The sequence below is a fragment of the Megascapheus bottae genome, unplaced genomic scaffold (genome assembly GCF_031878675.1).
Source record: "Megascapheus bottae isolate mThoBot1 unplaced genomic scaffold, mThoBot2.hap1 HAP1_SCAFFOLD_309, whole genome shotgun sequence".
Classification (NCBI taxonomy): Eukaryota; Metazoa; Chordata; class Mammalia; order Rodentia; family Geomyidae; genus Megascapheus; species Megascapheus bottae.
In genome coordinates, this window is record NW_028327372.1 from 4,316 (window position 1) to 24,645 (window position 20,330).

Sequence of the window (20,330 nt, forward strand, 5' to 3'; positions counted from 1 at the left end):
AGGTATGTGGAGGGGACTGTGTCTAGTTTTCCTCCTGACCTGCAAGAGGTCCCAGGGAGCAGCCAGTGGACATTTGGAGGGGTCAGGTGTGAGGCTCAGGCTCTGGGGGGCATGGTTGGTGACATCACCTAAAGAGATGACAGGACAAAAAAAAGGGGGGCCAGGCAACAATGGGGGCACTGCTTAGCAGCTCATATATTGCGCTGCAGCTGAGCCAGCTCATTTGTGTGCAAACTTCGGAAGCACCAGGATGTTTTCTTGCTGCTGTCCCATATTCCACAGACAGAATCAAATTGGAGAGTTTGATCTCATTGAGAGACAATGGGTCATGCCTTGGCCTGGTGGCCTGCTCAGAAACCCACCCTGCATCCCACAGGTGTATGGAGGATCATGTGTGCAGGAAGGACAGGAGTCCACACACCTACTACTGTGTGGCATGAGTGTCTGCATTCTGGGTGGGATGTGGGTACATGAGTGTGTGTGAGGGAGGGAAAGGGGTTGTGCCCCAAGCTGTTGTATGGCCAGGAGCCTTTTCCCATTGCTTCTCCTTCTTCACCCCAGTATGGGGAGATTTTAGCCCCAAGCCTTGCTGATCCCTGCAAGGCAGGATACCTGCGGGGAGGCAAAGTGGAGCAACTGGTAGAGCACCTGGTGCCTGCCCTGCTCTTCCGGGATGCCTCCTTCAGCCCAATAGTCCTGGGAACCTTCCACACCTTCACTACCACACAGCACATACGGACCCTGATGGTCAGCAGGTAAGCAGCTGGACCCAATGGCTAGGATCTGGCCCAAGTTGGTGCCCCGACATGAATCTGCTTGAATCCTGAGAAGTAGCATGCTAGGGACAACACCCACACTGCCTGAGGCTGGACCAGAGGCACGGGCTGTGAAAATGCCTGTCCTGGTCCATGCCTTCAACAGCTGGGTGTGCAGAATTGTGAGTGGGGCCTGGAGAAGCTCCCCTCTCATCAACACCCCCTTCTCTCCATTGTGGCCTCACTGTCTGAGACCTTAAGCAAAACCTTTTCCAAATTCTCAAGGTGATTGATGTTCTTTCTAGGGTCCTGAACTTATCTGAATCGCACTAGGAAGCACTAGAGGGACACAGAGAACCCATGCCCATTCAGATATGTAGGAGGCAGGTAAAGGCCTTTTCACCTTCTGTCCAGAGGTATATCAGGTTCCACTCGTGTAAAGAACAGGCTGATTCTTGTCATCCCAAGCTCCATCCTGTGCTCAGAAGCCACCAAGAACTGCACCCATCACACTCAGGGACAGTGCATGTGACTTCCTCATGTTATTCCCCAGGTACCGCTCATTTCAAGAACTTGAGGGGGAGAAGGCAGGAGCAAAAGGACAACTACAACAGCGAGTGTGGTGGGGGAAGAGGAGGGACTCTGTTTTCACAGCGGGGGCATTAGGAGCTGCTTTCCGGGAGGCCTCGGGAAAGTGAAATGGTACCCACCTGACTTGAGAGTTCTGAAGGAGAGCTTGAGACCTGCAGGAAACTGTCCACACAGGGAGCTGGGGGTGGGTTCCTCTATTCCTGAGGAGGATGAGAGAAGCTCTGGGACCAAGACAGCCCAGTCACCTTTGCCTACCCTGGGAAAATCAGGACTAGGGAGACTAGGGTAGGCCATACTTCCCAATCATGGACATTCAGTGGGCTTCCTGAGGACTCTGTGAGGGCTCAAGGATCAGGGTGTGCCCTGTGGGTTGAAATCAGGGAAAGACACTTCACAAAGGGCTTAAGGACATGGAGGTGAGTAGAGGCTATCTTAATGAGCACACGCAGGGCTCGAGAAGGACCAAGGGACAGGATGACCATCCCAGAGTGGATAGGTTGGGGAGGCTTCCAGGGACAAATGAAGGTAGGTGCGGGGCATGTGGAAAGAGAAGGGTGGTGTTCACAATTGTGATCTAAGTCTAGTCTCATCCTCCTGAACATATTGCCTGCAGCCCAGCCAGGTGACCTGGCTTGCCAGGGACTTGGACATGAGCGGTCTCATGACCACAGCTCCACACATGAGCTTGAGAGGATCTGAGTGGAGGAGAGGCCCAGCCTCTGACTCGGCTGCTTCTCCCTCTGCACCCAGAGCCTTCGCCTTCATCGTTGGTTGGTGGATGAGGGAGAACCCTGAGGATATCCTGGAAGCACGGGACTCGTCCTGCCTGCAACAACTTGTGGCATACCTCCACCTGAATAGGCCCAGCTCCATCGAGGAGCACCAGGCCTGCCTTCTGCTCACCCAGCTGGACTTCATGAATTCCAAACAGCCAGAACTTGACGGTGAGTAGCAGGAGATGTGAAGGAGACAACAGCTGGGAGATTCTAAGCCATCTCCAATTGAAGGAAGCCATAGGCAAAGGGGCCAAGGAGACCAGAGGCCTTGGAAAGCAGTCTGGAACACTTCCTGTGGCGGAGTCAAAGCACTGGGGCTTCTCAGGCAGGCAGCGGTCTCCTGACATTAGGGAAGACTTAGGGGAAGACATCCTGTAGGGGATCTTGTCCTAAAATATTGGCTGCACCTCCAATCCTTGGTGATTCTGCAGTATTGCATGCCATGCATGAAGCCCTGGAGACAACCACCACACAGGAAGGAATCCGAGCATCTTGGCCAGAGCTGGATCTAAGAGCTGCCTCAGAGTCCCCTTCAGCTCCAAGCTCTGCTGGCGAGCTCCAGAGTAGGACTCTGAGAGATGCATATTCGTACTTGGCTGTACCAGCTGTCTTAGATGAGATGAAGCCTTGTGCAGGTAAGCTCATGACTCCCTGCCTTCCACCTGCCCCAAGTACTAGTGTGGAGGTAGTAGTCCCAGACTGAGCTGTTCCCTCTGATTTAGGAGCACTGGCAGCCATCTCTGAGCCTGGAGGACCTAATCCACTGAAACCAAATACTCTAGAACCAGGAAATGATGAGGAAGTTCCAGTGTCCACTGAAGAAACCCAGCTACTCAAGGCAAGGCTGAAGCAAATCCCCCATCAGCCCCAACACCAGCAGCTGATGCAGATCAAGCAGAGGCTCCCATGAGCAATGTGGCAGAGACCTGTGGGCCAGAGGTAAAGGCTGCAGAAGAAGGAAGATTTGCATCAGATGTGAGTCCTTTGCTGGAGGAAGAGGCAGCTTGCCTCCTTGCTGCAGAGGAAGAGCCTGAGCGATCTGTTCAGGAACTTGTGCCACCCATTGAGGATGAAGCCCCCAGGCCATCTGTACCCCTGGAAATGGACGGCAAAGGTCTCAGGAAGGCAAAAATCACGACCATGACCTGTCAATCTCTGAGGACTCCAGTTCTCCACTGGAGTGCTGTGGAGCTTGAGCCAGCTGAATCCCTGGGGGCTAGAGAGGCAGACATGGCACCTGAAAGAGACCCAGCTCCCTGGGAGTGCCTGGCAGTGGGGGATTTTCAGGTGTCCTCCAGGGTGTCATCCCGGATTTCCTTCTTGAAGTTAAATGAGGACATGAGCACAGCACATTTGCTGGAGTGGCTGCCTGACCAGAAGGCCAAACAGTTCTCACTCATGGCTGTGGTGAGTAGCTTGGCAGCCCTGGGCATGCAGTCTTTCCCTCTCCCCTCTACTGCCCACACCCACCATTTCCCTGTGCAGAGAACATTTCTACTGCACATCCCAGCCTTGTGGGTGCAAAACCCAGGACCAGGTCTGGGTTCACCAAGTCAAACCATCTTGATTTCTTCAGGGACAATTGCAACCACAGAGTGTCCAGGGATCCTGATGGCTCAGGGAGTAACAAGGACAAGCACACAGAAGCCCAGTTCCCTTGGTCTCTCCACTCGCCTTTGAATTCTTAACCCTCACTGGGGGCCTGGTGGCTGTTGAGATCCCATGGCACTCAGCATCTGCCACAGGGTGGAAACAAATGCCTGTGGCCTGCAGACAGAAAGGAGGGCTGGTGGAGAAAGGCAAATGTGCCCTACCTGGGACATGCAGGCCAAGGCACCTCATGATTGGCAGAATGAAATTGGTCCTGCCCTGCCCTCCTCTCTAGGCCCTCATGCTATTCTTAGGGACACACATAGGCCAGGGGCTCTCAGAGGTGCAGGAAGGAGCATGGAGATACACCTAGACATGCAGCTCTGCTTCCTGAGACCCAGTGCCTAGTCCTGCCTCCCATCCCAGGCAGAGCCTCGGGAGGCCTCAGGCAGAGTCCCACTGACCATTTGTTTTCCCTTTCCAGAGGCTCTTGAAAGAGCTCAGACTTTATCATTGTTTGAGCTACGTGAATTCCAACCTGGATAAGGAGTGTCAGGAGCTCCTGGCACCTACAATGCTGGCCATTTTACAACATTGTCATCAAATCGCAAGCTGTGGCATTACAATGTCCTTGTTGGACCACAGTGCTGAGGCAGCAGACAGGGCAGAGGTCTTGGAGCACTGGATGGAGGTGGCTTTGGTATGCTGCAGGAGGGGCCTGGGACCCTTCTTCCCTTTCCCATCCCGACCAGCAGGCTGCCTGCTCACTCACAGCTGCTTCCTGAGTCCACAAACCCCTCCTCAGGCTCGGCCCAGGTTCCAGCCATGTGCCCTCCTGCTCTGCTTCCACTAGGACGGAGTCATCTCCTCAGGCTCCCTAGCATTCATTCCAGTAATCAAGGTGGAGATATAAGATCAAAGCAGGACCCCGGGGGCTGCTCCACAGCTCAACTCACACATTCCTCATCTCTAGAAATGCCACCATCTCAAAAATATCAGCTCCGTATGTGCCATCTTATCTGCCCTACAGAGCAATGCCCTGCAAGGCCTGAAGCAAACATGGAGAGCTGCGCAGAAAATACAAGGCAACATGCCAATGAGCAGATAAGAGCGCAGAAAGAGCATCAAGTCCCATGCCAGTGCTACACATAGGTTTCTTAGGCTATTAAAAATTCTCTTTGCAGGGCTGGGAGTTTGGCTTAGTGGTAGAGTGCTTGTCTGGCATGTAGGAAGACACGGGTTCCATTCCTCACTACCACATACATTTCAAAAAGCCGGATGTGGTGCTTTGGCTCAGGTGGCTGAGCAATAGCCTTGAGCAACATCCTGACTGCATCACCCCCCGGGTGATGGGCCTCCCTGATGTCTGAGAGTCAGGGGTAGGGACCTGGATGGTAGGTTACTGGACCTGTCAGTCTTGTGTCTTCAACTTGGGACTCTCTAGGTTCCTGTGACCTTGTCCTCTGACCTGAACCTGATTCATGATCAGACAGCCCAGAAGCCATTAAACCAGGCCTCATGTACAGTACCCCATCTCCTGGCTCTCCTCAAATCATCAAGGTGTCCCACTTCAGCTCTCTACTGGATTGATGGACGTTGTTGCTATTGGTTTTCTGCTCTTTCTTTCCTTTTTACTCTTTTTTTTAGCAGGTTGATATTATAACATTTATTCAAATAATGCTATGGGTTAATAGAAACAGCAAAGAACCAAAGAATTAAAATGCAAGCTATGTAAAATCCCAACTAAAACCCAAAAGTGTCTAATGTATTCATTCATTAGCTAACTAAAAGCCCAAGAAAGACAAGACACCCGATATAATAAAGTACTGCAAAACAATTGGCAATTTTCAGTTATCAAAATTGTGGATTTTGCATTTGTATCCTTTTCTCAATCAAGAAAAAAATTCTTTTTGAATGTTATATAACATACATATAAAACAAGATAGAAAAATACATTATAAACTTGTAACAATGGCTGTAAATACATTATCTTACATGTTTCTCATAGGCAATAGGTTGGTTATGGTACATACATAGCATGAAATTACTAAGATAATAAAAATAGACAAAAAATACATGTCAGCTGTACGGTAACATACAAGCGACACTCCCATCTACCCACACTAAAAAAATTACATAATACCGTCAGAAACAGTCTTAAAAACTACATACTTTAATAAGAAATAAATTCAATAAAGAATGATAATACTGAGAACCAAGGCATTCAGAGATTTCAAAAGTCATGCTTTTTTTCAGTTGATCCAAAATTTTGTCAACTAAGTTTTCAAAAGTTTGTTCAGAGCCAACATCACTCATAAATGTCACACATTTATTGTTTCATACATTTACTTTCTTCCCCATAAAAGACCTTTGATAAACATCTAAAATGTCCAGGTATAACACAGTTGAGGTGAAACTGAATCAAATACTGGTATTATTTTGTTACTATCACCTCAAGTGTTTGAGTGTCGCAAATTTATTTAACCAACCAAACAAAATAAAAACCAAAATGGCACAGCATATGTTGTAAATAAATCAAAACAACTATATGTGTAACAGAAAGACAAAGCCGTGGCACATTAAACCAAAGCTAGCTGAGTTCGAAGCAATGTCTATCGCATAGTAAATAAACTGAAAATGGTTCCAAGTGAGACAAGATGATAGAGGTCACCTTGAAGGTGCCCACTAGGCTTCCTGCTGACCTTGACTGTGGAGCTGAGAAGGTACAGAAGAGGGTCGAGCTGATGAGCTAAGGGTCCACCGTCACTTGAGATTTGCCACATCTGGTACTGAGCGGTTCATGGTTATTTACTCAAGTGTTTAGATGAAGGCTTTGCACACAAATCACTTCAACTACAAAATGGTTTGAACTTCACAAGAAACTGGAAGCTCAAACTGAAATTCAGTTCCATATTTCTATGCACAATGATGCTAGTTTTTCACATTCTTTGAAAGTTTAAAAAACAGGGAAGGGCAAAAATGTGTGTGTAGGGGTGACTACTAAAGCCAGCAAAGTGATGGACAAGTTATCTGGTAGGAGATAAAGACTGATTAAATGTGGATCACTTAGAAACATTTTCAGAATGAAAATGGCAAAGGATCATTTCTGTGACGAAGTCTGCTAGGTAGACTATTATCTCCAATTAATAAGAGGAAAAAAAAGAATCCCAGATATCCCCTCTTCTCTGAAGAAAATAAAGCTCTAATTTTGCCTGTAAAATGATGTGCAGATCTCACATAATTTTTCTCTTAGAATCCTCTGGGCTAATAGTACAGACTATAATAACCCAAAGTACTCAATTACGATTTTTAAAAGAATGACATTTTAAAACTTACTAGTCAAACCTAAGGAAAGGTATGAATTTTTTTCACAGTATCAGATTCGGCAAATTTGCATCCAGGTAACGTGGCACAAATCGTAGAATTCAAAGCATCAACTCTCACCTTCCCTCCTATCTTCGTTCACATACTGGGCGACTGAGTAGCATGCATTCACTTTTACTCTGAGGGAGGAGCTGATCTTACAAGACACTTGACTAAATGACCAGGAAGGAAAATAAGGCACTTTCTTTTCTTTAGACTTATTCCAATACTTAAAAAATAAAAAAGAAAGACAAAAAGGCTCTTTTGGTCTTTTGTTTCTTGACAAAAAAATTAGTTAATGAAATAAAGGGTTTCTTTGTTCTTTTTTCTTTTTTTAATAACACTTGAAAGTATAAAATGCTACATTTCCAAAAATACATATATTTTTTTTCTCCACCAGCACCCTTGTATAGTAAAAGTATCTACTTTTGTTCATTTGTTTCAATGCACTACACTTTATCTACAATTTCATTACATGTATACAGCAAATAGGCAAGCATGGCTTTTACATCCTTAATGATTTTTTTTTCTATACAGGGAAGTTTAAAAAAAATATTTGAACAGTTTGCCCAGTAATGTGACACATAATGCATGTACCTTGTTCTCAAATATTTTTTAAGGAGGTGTAAGATAATGGTTCAATAATTTTAACTCAGTCATCTTTTTAAAAATAGTGTTGCAGTTTTGTTGTTTGTATTACTTTTCAAAACTCGATAAATTTTTGTCCCATGGCACAATTTCTTCTAATACTTCAAATTTAGGCAGGCAATATAAAAAAAGGCTGCAACTCTGCCCCCTTGCAGGGCATGGTAGTGACTCAACAGCACCTCAAGTTTTGACTACTGTGTGAAACCACTTCACCAATGACAACCCTGAGCAAAGGTTCATGCATGATGCACCACCACACAGAACATTCAGAGAGCATTGACTTGGACACAAGAAGACAAAGAAGCTGTCAGGCCACAGGGCCACAGGGCGTGCTTGGAGGGCCTGAGGGGCCAGGCGGTTGGGATGGCCTGGGGGCCGGGGCAGGGAGGGCTCTGCAGGCTTGGAGCCAGGCTTCTTCCCTGGAGGGCTCGGGGTGGGGCGGGGCGGGGTGGGGCGTCCGCTGAGGCCCGGGCACCCGGGGTCGGGCACCCGGGGACCGGGGTCGGGCACCCAGGGACCGGGGTCGTCCCCCGTCCTCAGCAGCTCCCCACCCCCTACCCGGCCCCGGGCCCCGGCCCTGCCTCCCCCCCCCCCCCAGGCCTCCCATGAAAACCCAGCTGCGCGTCCCCCGTGGAGGGCAGCGCCCATGTCGGCTCTGGGGAGCATGGGGGTCAGGGACAGCCAGGCAGGCACGGAGCCCAGCGCGGGCGCGGGGCCTGCAGCTGGCATCCCTGGAGCCATGCCCTGCAAGAGCACCAAGTGGCTGCAGGAGGAGCTGGAGGTGCGCAGCATGGCCTTGTTATTGCCCTTTGGTTAATCTCTTATTGTTACATTATCCCACTTTGGTACCTGGTGAATTATAAAGATGTTTACTCGTTTCTTTGAAATAGGAGGGGAAAAATGAGGTGAGGAGGTGTGGGAGGGAAATGGGGACAAAAACATAAGAAAGGATATCAGTGTGTGAGAAGTAAAGCACCTTCCATCTGGCGAATATCACTGTAACCCCTCTATACAATGAAATAAAAATAAATATAAAATAAAAAATACGTTTTCCTAAAGAACAAAGCATAAAAATCTACATCATATAAGGTATGGTGGGACAACACTGAAGTAAGTCAGTCTATATCAATGGAACACCAAGTCTCCCTCATTTGTAATAATCAGTAGAAACCTTGGGCTCTCCTAGCAGAGATTTACCATAGAACAAAATCTAGAGACATTAGACCAAATAGTATGACACTAAATGCAAGGACCTCCAGGAGAAGGAAACAAAAGCCATATAATGAGTGACTGTTATCCTTAATGTACTATGTTATCTCTCATCTCTTTTGCCATCCCTTGGTTATCTCATATTGTTACAATATTTCACCTTGTTATGTGATATATTTTATATGTGCTTAATTGGATAGGGAAGGAGGGAAGTCAAGATAAGCGGGGGGAGAGTGGGAGGGAAATGGGGACCATGTCATAAGGAAGGGTATCCATGTTTGTGAAGTTATGTACCGTCTATCTGGTGAATATAATGTAACCCTTCTATTAATCACAATAAAAAATAAAAAAATAGCCTGTATCTGTCGATTAAGTCCATTTGGTTCATAGTGCCATTCAATTCTGATGTTTCTTGGTTCATGTTTTGAGTCCAGGAGTGGTCTGGGTATCCTGCCTGTTGGAGACTGAGGCATCACCACACCCAACTAACACTAGGTTGGACTCCATCTGCACTAGCAAATGAAGTGCTGTTTGCTTCATTAGTTTAGATGCACCAACATGAGAGCTACATGTGTAAAAATTGTTAACACTTCTTAAGAGATCATTTTCTTTATTAATCTGAAATGATGTTCCCATGTTTCTTTCAGTTTGTCTCTTGTAATTTTCATATTCCTTGTGTGTATGTTCAGTGCTTGAAATATAGAGTATCTAGTCTTTGTTTTTTCTGATCTTGTCTGATTGGGATCCTGAAGGCCTCCTGTAGACATCTCAATGGAAAACTCACTTCACCTGGAGAGTCAGATACCTGTCCCCAAACAATTGAGAACACCCACTGAAAAGGAAAAACGGTTTATATTGCCTCATGGTTCGGGTCAATGTATCTGTTGGCTATATTGCTTTGTGCACAGTACATCAAGATAGCACCATGTAGTTGAAGAGGAGGCCTATGGTATATTTTATATACTTTACTTGTTTAATTGAAATAGACAAGGAATGGGGAAACACAAATGATTGAGTAGAGGTTGCGGGAAGAAAAATGAGAAAACAACATAGGAAGGGGAATCAGTGTTCAAGAAGTTATGTACCCAATGTGTGAAGAATGTAACTGTAATCCCCCATCCATCTCCCTGACATTAGAATACAATTAAAAGGGGAGGCCTAAGTACCTCACAGGGTCTGGAAGAGATACGGAGAGAGGGAGGGAGGGAGGAGAGAGAGAGAGAGAGAGAGAGAGAGAGAGAGAGAGAGAGAGAGAGAGAGAGAGAGAGAGAGAGAGAGAGAGAGAGAGAGAAAGAGAAAGAGAGAGAGAGAGAGAGAGACAGAGAGACAGAGAGACAGAGAGAGACAGAGAGAGAGAGAGAGCGACAGACAGACAAAGAGAGAGAGAGAGACAGAGAGAGTGACAGATAGAGAGAGACAGAGACAGAGACAGAGACAGAGAAAGACAGAAACAGAGACACAAGACCCCCTCATCCCAATATCCCATTTAAGGACACACTCACAGTGACCTAATTTCTTCCCTCACTCCTCAATTACCCCAGTACTGAGGACCAGTGGAAGAACATAGACCTGAGTTCAAACATCTAAGAAAGCACTGGAAAAACTTGATGCCATGTGTTCATGGGCTATATCAGGTCCGTTATGGACGTAGAGAGGAAAAGTATTCCAGACCTGACCAGGCTCATGACAAGCAGCAGAGAGGAGAATCCTAGGGAGTGGAATGGCATCATCACTGCTTGCATTTTCCTCGGCAGGCCACGCGAAGGTCTATGACATAGAGTCCACGAAAGGACCTTCAGATATTGGCCTGTCAGGAAGGTCACGACAACAACAGTGGGTCCAGCAGTTGAAAGGAAAAGGAGATGTGATACACAACAGTGAAAATTCATGATAGAAACCAGGCGCCAATGAGGAACCACTGTACTAATAGCTTCTCAGGGGCTGAGATGTGGAGACTGAGGTTCCAAGCCGTCTCCAGAAGAAAAGTTCCTGACACTCAAAGGTCAAAAGTAGAAGAGTGGCTGAAGTGATAGAGTACCAGCCTGGAGCAAAGAAGCTCAAGGACATTGCCCAAAACCAGAATGTAAGCCTCACAACTGGCACCAGGAAAGAACACAAACATTAACCACTTCATATCTGTCTTCCAAGCTCCATTGGAGGCATAAATAGGAGCATCCCAGTCCAGAGGTCAGTGTGGATGAGGGGACATGAAGGGACAGGTGTCAAGGAATATCATAGGGCCTGGAAATGACATCACCTTTCCAAGCTGAAATACAGTGTCCCCTAACCCACTGCTGATAGCCACACACTTGGACGAAATCAAATTTTCCTAACTCCATCAGACAGACAGGATTCAGCCAGGCCTCAATCTCAGGGCCCTGTGAGGACGGTCTTGTGGTTGTAGACTGAGAGACTCTGTCAGTGGCCAGAACATACTGGGCTGAGCCTCAGTGCTTTTCTGTTTGCAGCTTGGGACGTGGTGGAGTTTAGCCCTGAGGCCTGTCCACCGGGCATCCCATAGAATCTTACATGACTCCTCTCCTTACCATTGCCCTGTTCTATCTCTTTGAAGTCACCAGCTTAGGACATTGGAAATTGTGGTTAAAGGGATACAGGACTGGGCACCAGGAGGCACAGAGCCCATCTGTATCTCCTCTAAGGTGGTGTGGCTGCTGCACCCAGGGCTACCTGGGGAGAGTAGTATTGAACAGTGGCTGAAACTCTGAATGGATGAGGTCATGCTCAGGACTAGCAAGTGGTGGGAAAAGGGGTCATCTGGGGAGGGTGTGTCAGAAGGAAGGGCTCAACTGAAGGGCCCTGCACAGATGACCTCACTTCCTTCACAGTGGAACTTAGAACCTTGGTATCCCGGCAGCCACAGTCAACACAAGCCCCCAACTGCTCACTTGTGTGGCTAACAGACGTTCAGGAGATGTTTGCCAGATTTTTCTCAAATGGGAGAGGCTCGGGCCTCATGGAAGAGGACAGAGGGTGCCTGGCCCACGTCTGTCCAAACAAGGCCAGGCCTGGCCGTGGACACTTCTGGAGATGCTGTTACTGGACCCAACAGGTGACATGGGGAGGTTCAGGGCAGTGAGAGTCTGGGTAGCTGAACATATGTAAATTTCCTGGTCATTAACGGCTCTCCTCTCCCTATGTGTGTGTGTGTGTCTGTGCTTGTGTGTATGTGTGGTTAATAATTCTTTAAGTAATTCACCTGACCCTATGTTCGCATATTCCACGTGCCTTTTTCTTTTAGCATAGAGCTGTTAAGTATGCTTTGTCAATAGTCATGTGCATGCGTACTAAATGAATGACAAACAAAAATTAGAGATGTGTACTCATATTCGTTGACTCTCTGGCTAATCCACACTCGTGTAAACATGTGATGACACACTACTCAGGATGAAACATAAGGAGTATGCTTGGTCTCAAAAGGGAAGGCCAGGTGAAAGTCATCCTAAGGGAACACAAACATTGCCAGGGGCTAAGTTCTTTTTGCTAGAGTCCCTCAGCTTTCCTGTCTCAGGTTAGTACTATACCGCATGAGACACACGTTCCTATGGTACCACGTGGATACTTGGACCTTTACCTCTCACAGAATTTCCTCCATAGGCTGCCTTTGAATCTCCTTGACATCTCAGACTCCAGAGTAGCTAGAGTGCAGGCATAAGCCGCTACCACTGAGCCTGTTACTTTCTTTTTTTTAAATTAATTTATTTATTATACATTCATTCATTTACTTACTTATCCTGACACCCAAAGTACGTATTTTTATATTTTTATTGTAATTAATAAAAGGGTTACATGATATTTGCCAGATAGAAGGTGCATTAATTCACATACATTGATACCCTTTCACATGTCTAGGTACCCACTACCCTCCCCCCCCGTCTTGGTTTTCTCCCTTTCCCTATCAAATTTCAAATAACCAAATACAAATAAATTCAATATATCAGAAAACAAAGTGAGATACTGTAACAATATGAGATACCCAAGGGACAGCAAAGGAGATGAGAGATAACAGAGTACATTAAGGACAACAATCATTCATTATATGAGCGTGTTTCTTTCATCTTAGAAAAGGAATGAATCAAAGCAAGGCAGGACAGATGATTTTTGGATTGTTAGTTTGCTTGTTTTTGTTATGCATTGAACTCGAGACCTTATTCTTAAGATAGACAACCCCATGAGCCTGTAAACCTTAATCACTGTTCTTTTTTCAATAAGTGGACTCCTCGTTAGTACATGATTGAGTATGGAGGACACTCAATGGGATAGGAGTACCTTGCTCCAATCCTCCTTATGAATGGTGGTCATCCCATAGGCATGAGGTTCAAGAGACCCGTGGTCACCCACCCACACAGGACTGCAGCCTCTCAGAAAATGTCACTGGAATTGCAGAGAACATACACTGGACTTACAACACATGGTATTCCATTTAAATGCACAGGGCCGGGAATGTGGCCTAGGGGTAGACTGCTTGCCAGGCATGCACAAATCCCTAGGTTCAACTCCACAGTACAACAGAAACAGGAAAACCTGCAAAGAGGTGCTGAGAAACAAGAGGTAGAGCCTTGGCCAGAATCTCTAGGAAACACTAAACCCCAAATAACTACTCCAAAAAAGCAGGCAGTGACCCTGTGGCTCAAATGCTAGAGCTCTAGCCATAGGAAAAAGTAAAGTTTAAGGACAGCTCCCAAGCATGTATTTAAAGATATCCAGACTGGTAAAAGAAAAGCAAAATTAGATTTGGCAATTCAGTCTAGGCTTCTGACAATTACTTACATATAGCCATAGAAGAGAGAGATGCACAAATATATAAGTATATATAAGTGTGTGTGTGTGTGTGTGTGTGTGTGTGTGTGTGTGTGAGTGTTCTCAAGAAACTCAAGGGTATGATGTAACATAGTGGAGATAGAAAGCAGCTGCTCTATGTAGTCAAGAGTTCCAGCATCCCTAGATCTAATGACTCTCCTCAGTGTGTAGGTCTTCCACTGTTAAAGAAGCTTCATTCTTGGACAGATGTTCCATGTCTGATGATGACTTCTATGCAGTCCAATAATTGCTAGAAAAGTGATTTCACTGCAGAAAATGGACAAACATATTTCTGAATTCAAATAATGCCAATGGGGCTAATAGGCCTCAAAGGAGTATGTCACCAGATGACCATGAAACTCACATTCAAGAAGCTGCACACAGAACATTCTCCAACAATGATCCACTGTTAGGATACACAAATAGCCTAAAAGAATACCAAACATGCACATCATTCCTCATATCTGGCTGAATGTGGGGTTTCTATGAGGTTACACCATAAAATAGACTTCTGATTCAAATCAGTAGAAAGAGATAATGAAGGACACTGCATATTAATGAAGGGAATGATCTAAGGGGAAAACACTCAAGAAGAGGTAAATATTGATGCACAAACCAATGAATCAACTATTATACTTTAAAACAGTGTCCTGAGGCTACCCAAAGACAATGGATCCGTTCAACAATAGATGTTAACAATCTACTCTCAGCAAAGTAAATGTTAACCCAACTAAATCATCTGTGAAGACCAGGCTGAAACATCTGACAAAAAAATTACCCCATATACTAATCTGTTTGCCATATATATATAAATATAAATAGACAGGTATATATACGTACTCAGAAACATATCTCTATGAACGACACTGTATAGAAAAACATTTTTTTCTTGTGGGGTTTTGCTGATTCTGTTTTCTTATTTCTTTCTGTACACTTGTTTTGAGTCTATCTTGGGTAGGAACATAGAACTCAGGACAAAAGTGTGAAAATGTTCATCACTGATGTTCAATAGACATTGTACTGAAAGAAATCTAGACAAGTCACATGTAGAAGCAGAAGAAGGAAACTGATAGTTTGCGGAAGGAATGACACTGGACCAAAGGAAAAGAACTCAATACATATCCTATGTAACTGTAACCATTCTACACATCTGTGAAAATAATGTAACTTCTTTACATAGGGATAAAAATCACAGTGAGAGCCTGGTTGGTGCTGGTGGGAGGCTGAGATCAGAGGATCACGGTGCCTGTGTAGAAAAGTCCCCATGAAATGTTCCTCACACATAGCCACTGGGGCTTAAAGCTGTAGTACTCTAGCTTTAGGCAAAAAGAGCTCTAGAACAAGATCCAGGTCCTGAGTACAAATTCCTAAAGACAGGAAGGACAAGGTTGGAGACCTTGACAATACCCAGGTGCTCATGGGATGCAAGCTATGTGACCGCAGCTGGGAGAGCCTGCGGGCTGCATGGGGTCCTCTGCAAGCTGGAGGAAGGAGGGGTCCAGTCCTCCACCTCACTCCTGAGGGCAGATGTCCATTCAGCCTCTCAGGCCCCTGCCAAACTCTCTAGGAATAAGTGGGAGAATGTGGGGGGAGCGATGAAGACACCAGGAAGACAGCAGAAGCACACGTGTGTCCAGGAGCAGGTTAGAAAAGAGGTCCCTGTGGCTGGAGAGACATGACACAACACACTTCCCAGACCAGGAAGTGGCCGCACAGGTCCATACTGAAATACAGTGTTCCCCAAACCCACTGCTGACTGCCACAAAATGAGGAAGTCACACTTCCCTTGAGACCACACTCAGCCAAGCTCTACCCAGGTGTCAATCCTCCGGTCCCAGTAAGGAAGGGGTTGTGCCCTGTCTAGACAACAACTGTGTATCAGGGACAGAGCACCTTGGCCTGAGCCTCCGTGATTTTCTACTTGCAGCATGGCAACTGGTGAGACTTGACCCTGAAGCCTGACCACTGGGGAATCCATAGAATCTCTCAGGAATCTTCATCTTAAGGTTTCCCTTTCGTGTCTTAGAAGACAAGTGAGGAGCAGAGTGGGACTTGAGAGAAAAGGGGTTTAAGGTTGGGTCCCGTGAGGCTAAGAACCCAATTGTGTCTCCTCCATGGTGGTGTCTACTCCACACAGATCTACCCCGGGACCATAGAATTGAGGTGCTGGGGTAACACTGGACAGCTATGTCCTGCTCGGAGCCAGCACAAGGATAGAGAAGGGGACCTTTGGAGAGGGTGTGTCAGAAGGAAGGGGTCAATTGAAGGGACCTCCACAAATGACCTCATTGCCTTCACAATGGAACTTAGAACCTTGGTATCCCAGCACCCACAGTCAACACAAACCCCCCACAACTCACTTGTGTGGCTAGCAGACGTTCAGGAGATGTTTGCCAGTTTTTCCTCAAATGGGAGAGTCTCAGGCCCCATGGAAGAGCGCAGAGGGTGCCTGGCACACGTGTGTGCAAACAAGGCCAGTCCTGGCAGTGAAAACTTCTGGGTCATTGGACCCCACAGGTGACATGGAGGCCCAGGCCAGTAAGTGGCTGGAAAGCCCACCACATCTAAGTCTCCAGTCATTACCAGCTCATTTGTATGTGTGTGTGTGTGTGTGTGTGTGTGTGTGTGTGTGTGTGTGTCTGTGTGTCTGTGTGTGTGTGTGTGTGTATGTGAGAGATGGGGGGGCGAGGCAGACAGAAAGACAGACACAGACACAGAGAGAGGCATACAGACAGACAGAAAGACATGGAGCCAGAAGGACTGACAGAGAGTTACAAGAGAGTAAGACAGAGAGACCGAGAGAGTCAGGGAGAGAGATACAGAGACAAAGACAGCAAGACATACATAGAGAGAATAGGAACTCATTTTAATGTAATTCCCTAGACTGTATGTCACAGTCCTCTTTGGTTCCCTAGTTTCAGCTTAAACTATTCCCCTGGTCCCACTCCAGGATGAAGCTCCAAGCCAGGACGAGGGCTGCAGGGCAGGCACCCTGGAGCAGCTGGTGGAACACTTGGTGCCTGCCCAGCTGACCGGGGAACACTTCTTCATCCCCACCTTCCTCTCCACTTACCGAAAATTCACCAGCACCGAACACGTCCTGGACCTGCTCTTCCAAACGTGAGTACCAACTGCAAGGGCAGTGGACTCTTTTTCTCCATGGGACCCTGGGAATGACCTGCACAACTCTCAGGGCTACTCTGATCCTGTGGAGTGGGGGTGGGCAGAGAAGCATCTTAGGTTATGCCAGGGCCATGGGAAATGCCTTGTGTGCTCCCCGGTAGTGTAGGCTCAGTCCTGTGACCTTCTTCCTCAGGACACAGCTTTCTGCCTCCAAGCTCTGAGCCCTCAGACAAAGCAGACTTTCCCTGTTTGGAGAATGATTCCTCAACGACACATAGAGCAGGGATAGCTGAAGGCAGAGTGAGAGACCCTCGGCCCACAGGATTCTCAAGGGAGAAAAGGCTTGTCCCTTTCCATTGCACATAGGTTGAAGCCCCTCCGGGTCTGGACATGTTTGTAGGGAGAAAGCACAAATAAGCCGCACTGTTGCAAGCCGGATAAAACACAGGAAGAGACAGCCAGTAACTGTGCAATTCCTCCACAGGTTCAGTAGAGGTGAGGCCTTCAAGGACTCCTCTACACAGGATGAAATCCTGCCTTTCTCCAGCCAGGATGGCATGCCACAGGACAAACTCAGAAAGTGAGTGGACTTTGCTCTCAAAGGAGGGCATCTGTGTGCACAGTGGAGCCAGGTTTGAGTGTAGCGTGGTGGGCGAGCTCAGGATCCCAGAGATCTTGACGTCCTCACCACAGGGTTGAAGTGTGGCATATGTATGCAGGAGGAGGTTGACCCATGACCGACAGTGCTGTTGGGAGAGCTGAGCCCTGTGCCAACCCATCCTCTCCACAGTCCCTGATGCCCAGCCTTGCCTGCCCTCACCATGGCCTCGCAAACAGGATTAGAGCATTGATGTCATGTTTTAGGACTTCTGCTGACCCTAGGAAGGCTGGAGGAGTAGAAGGCCTGGCTGGGTCACCAAGAGAACAGTGAGGTGGGGAGATAGCCCACGTGTGGCTCTTGGAACGGAGGCAGCAGAGTCACCAGTGGATGTGCACCAGCAGCCAGTTCATGCCAGGCATACAACAGACCCCACGGAGACTCCATGCAGTGGGGAGGGACTAGAGAGCTGCAGGAGTATGGGGAGCTCCCTGGAGCGGGGAAAATTGCTCCTCCCATGATTGGGGGCTCGCTCCCTGGAATTCCCTTCAATCCTTCCTTGGTTCCTGAGCACTGTCACTACCTCCACCACCAAAGAAGCTTGGCTTGGGGAGATACTGATGTCCATGTTTCAAATGAGTGCTGAGAGTGTCTGGGGTAGCCGCTGGCCAGGTTTCTGACTCTGCTGCCCCCCATCTGCCCCTAGTGCCCTCTCTTCTATCCTGGACCTGTGGCTGGACGAGTACTGGGAGGACTTCTGCCAGCCTGCACACTTTGCCTGCCTCAAGCAGTTGCTGGCTCACCTGAAGAGGCACATGACTGGATCATATGTGGAGAACCGTGCACAACTGCTCCTGGCTCAGATGGAGGCCAGAGAGCCCAGCCAGACACAGCCTGATGGTGTGGAAACTGGGTGGGAAGGCAGAGGAAAGAGGCGGGAAGAATGTGGACCATCAGAGGGTGGAGAAGGCTCTAATAAAGGCCTTGTGCCAGGAAGAAGAAACACGCTGGAACATAGAGACTGTGCAGAGAAGTTGAAAATGAGGATGGGTAGAGGGATCCAGGTTGGGAAGTCAAAGGGAAGAGGGTCTTTATTCTCTTTTCAAACACTCAGGACAAATCCTCATGGAGAGGGCCTTGTCTTCTCCTGCAGCTCTAGCATTAGCCCAGTGTTTGTCTAAGAGGGCAGCATTGAGCCCCAAGCTCTGGCGTGCAGCCTAATTGCAGGAACATTACCAGGGTTAGACCAACACCCAAAGTCAGCCTTGACTCTACTGTACCATGAGATGGGAGCAGCAGCATCAGGTGTGGGTGGCAGCCATGTGTTCCCGGGACTCTGAGGCTATGTCACATGCAGTACCAGCCTCCTTTGCTCTGCTGACTGGGAGCCAGTTTGAAACTTGGCCTCATGGTAGACTCCCAAGGGACCCTGGAATCCATATCCTGGGAACCACCAACCTGGCCCACAGCTTGGGTGGGATCCCTTAATTTATGGAGAATCAAAATAGGACCCGGCATGCTTTCCTCACAGGATCTTCCTGTCCTTCTTCAGGGAGCACAGGGGAGGGACTGAACAAGGAGAAGAATGAGGTCTTAGATTTCCCTCCCCTGTTGGTGGCTGAGCAGCTCACCAGGATGGACTCGGTGAGGCCCTGGGCAGCACAGGGTGGACCGGGCTTCCTTCTCTGCATGGCTGCTTTCTCATCCTTCTCCTTCCCCTAGAGCCCAAGCTTTCATCCAGCCTGAGCTTCACTTTGGTTCACGCTTCCTAGCAACACTCTTTAAATGCAGACACTAAAGTGTATATGACACCTCTGTGTCCCAGGAGCTATGCGTGGAGAGGTGCAGCCAGAATCGCAGCTCCTCGGCACTTGGCAGGGACCACATGAGCTCAAGCAATCATGAGGATTCTGGTGTGTGTGCCAGAGCCTAGTGCAGAAAACAGAAAGTGCTACAGAAGCAGCATCAGTGGATATGAACCAAAGGACAGGCATGGGGTGACTTGGGGAGGGCAGAAATTCGGCCTAGGCCAAGGAGGAAGAGTCACATTGCACAGCAGACCCTGACATGAGGTAGGGACACTCAGGTGGCCTCCAGGGTTGCGAAGTGGCATGACATCCCTACAAACCCATGCCCAAGCCTCAGAGACCCCTACACAGCCAGAGTTCTCAGCCCAACTACGGGACCCAATCTGGGGCTGGGCACTATGCTGTGTGCCAGGCAATGAGACACTCCTTCCTTTGGCAGGAGCTGTTCCTGAAGGTGGTGCCCCACCACTGCCTGCATTCTGCCATTTCCCAGAAGGACAGACACGACATGGAGAACTTGGCCCCCACCATCTGGGCCACCTTCACACAGTTTGACCAGGTGTTCTCCTGCGTGCTCACCACCTGCGTAGGGGACCACAGCATGCAGCCCTGCTCCAGGGCAAGGGTGCTAGAGCACTGGATCTCAGTGGCCAAGGTAAGACACAGCTGCTGCCTAGAGACTCTCCCTTCAGGGTCTTATGTTCTGAGATGTTCCAATGTGCTCAGAGCCCTGTGTGGACTCCAGGCCCTCCTGCCCAGGGCCATCTTGTCTGGACTCCCACATACCACACATGCAATGGTGCTCACTCCTTCCTCATACTCACGACTCAGGGGCAACTTCACCCAGGCCTGGTCAGCCCTCTCTCCCCTCTGAAGCCCTGTAAGCAGCTCCCCAGAATCCTTGTACTGACCCTGGCTTAGCCCAGCCAGCAAGGCATCAGGTGGCAGCAGTAGCATGCAAGGCTCACACACCCTTCCCATGCAGGTGCGGGGATCGACGCCCCTGTCCAGCAGGGAAGAACGACCACCACATGAGGATCCTTCTTGTATC

The 20,330-nt window shown here is 48.0% G+C and overlaps 1 protein-coding gene across 1 annotated transcript; it reads left to right on the top strand.

Annotated features, from left to right (window-relative positions):
* Window positions 1-250: 250 nt before the first annotated feature.
* Window positions 251-4,820, top strand: LOC150040009 (ral guanine nucleotide dissociation stimulator-like). Its single transcript, XM_090327455.1, has 8 exons — window positions 251-376; window positions 562-755; window positions 1,309-1,368; window positions 2,097-2,290; window positions 2,554-2,757; window positions 3,003-3,529; window positions 4,197-4,412; window positions 4,686-4,820. Exons 1-8 carry the CDS (start codon window positions 251-253, stop codon window positions 4,818-4,820), a joined length of 1,656 nt encoding a protein of 551 aa, XP_090183581.1.
* Window positions 4,821-20,330: the final 15,510 nt, after the last annotated feature.

Bases quoted from the DNA above. Each gene is read 5' to 3' on its own strand.
- LOC150040009 (XM_090327455.1), top strand. From the start codon at position 251: ATGTTTTCTTGCTGCTGTCCCATATTCCACAGACAGAATCAAATTGGA. The intron at 377-561 runs GTGTATGGAGGA...TCTTCACCCCAG, and splicing joins ACCCACCCTGCATCCCACAG to TATGGGGAGATTTTAGCCCC. The intron at 3,530-4,196 runs GTGAGTAGCTTG...TTCCCTTTCCAG, and splicing joins AGTTCTCACTCATGGCTGTG to AGGCTCTTGAAAGAGCTCAG.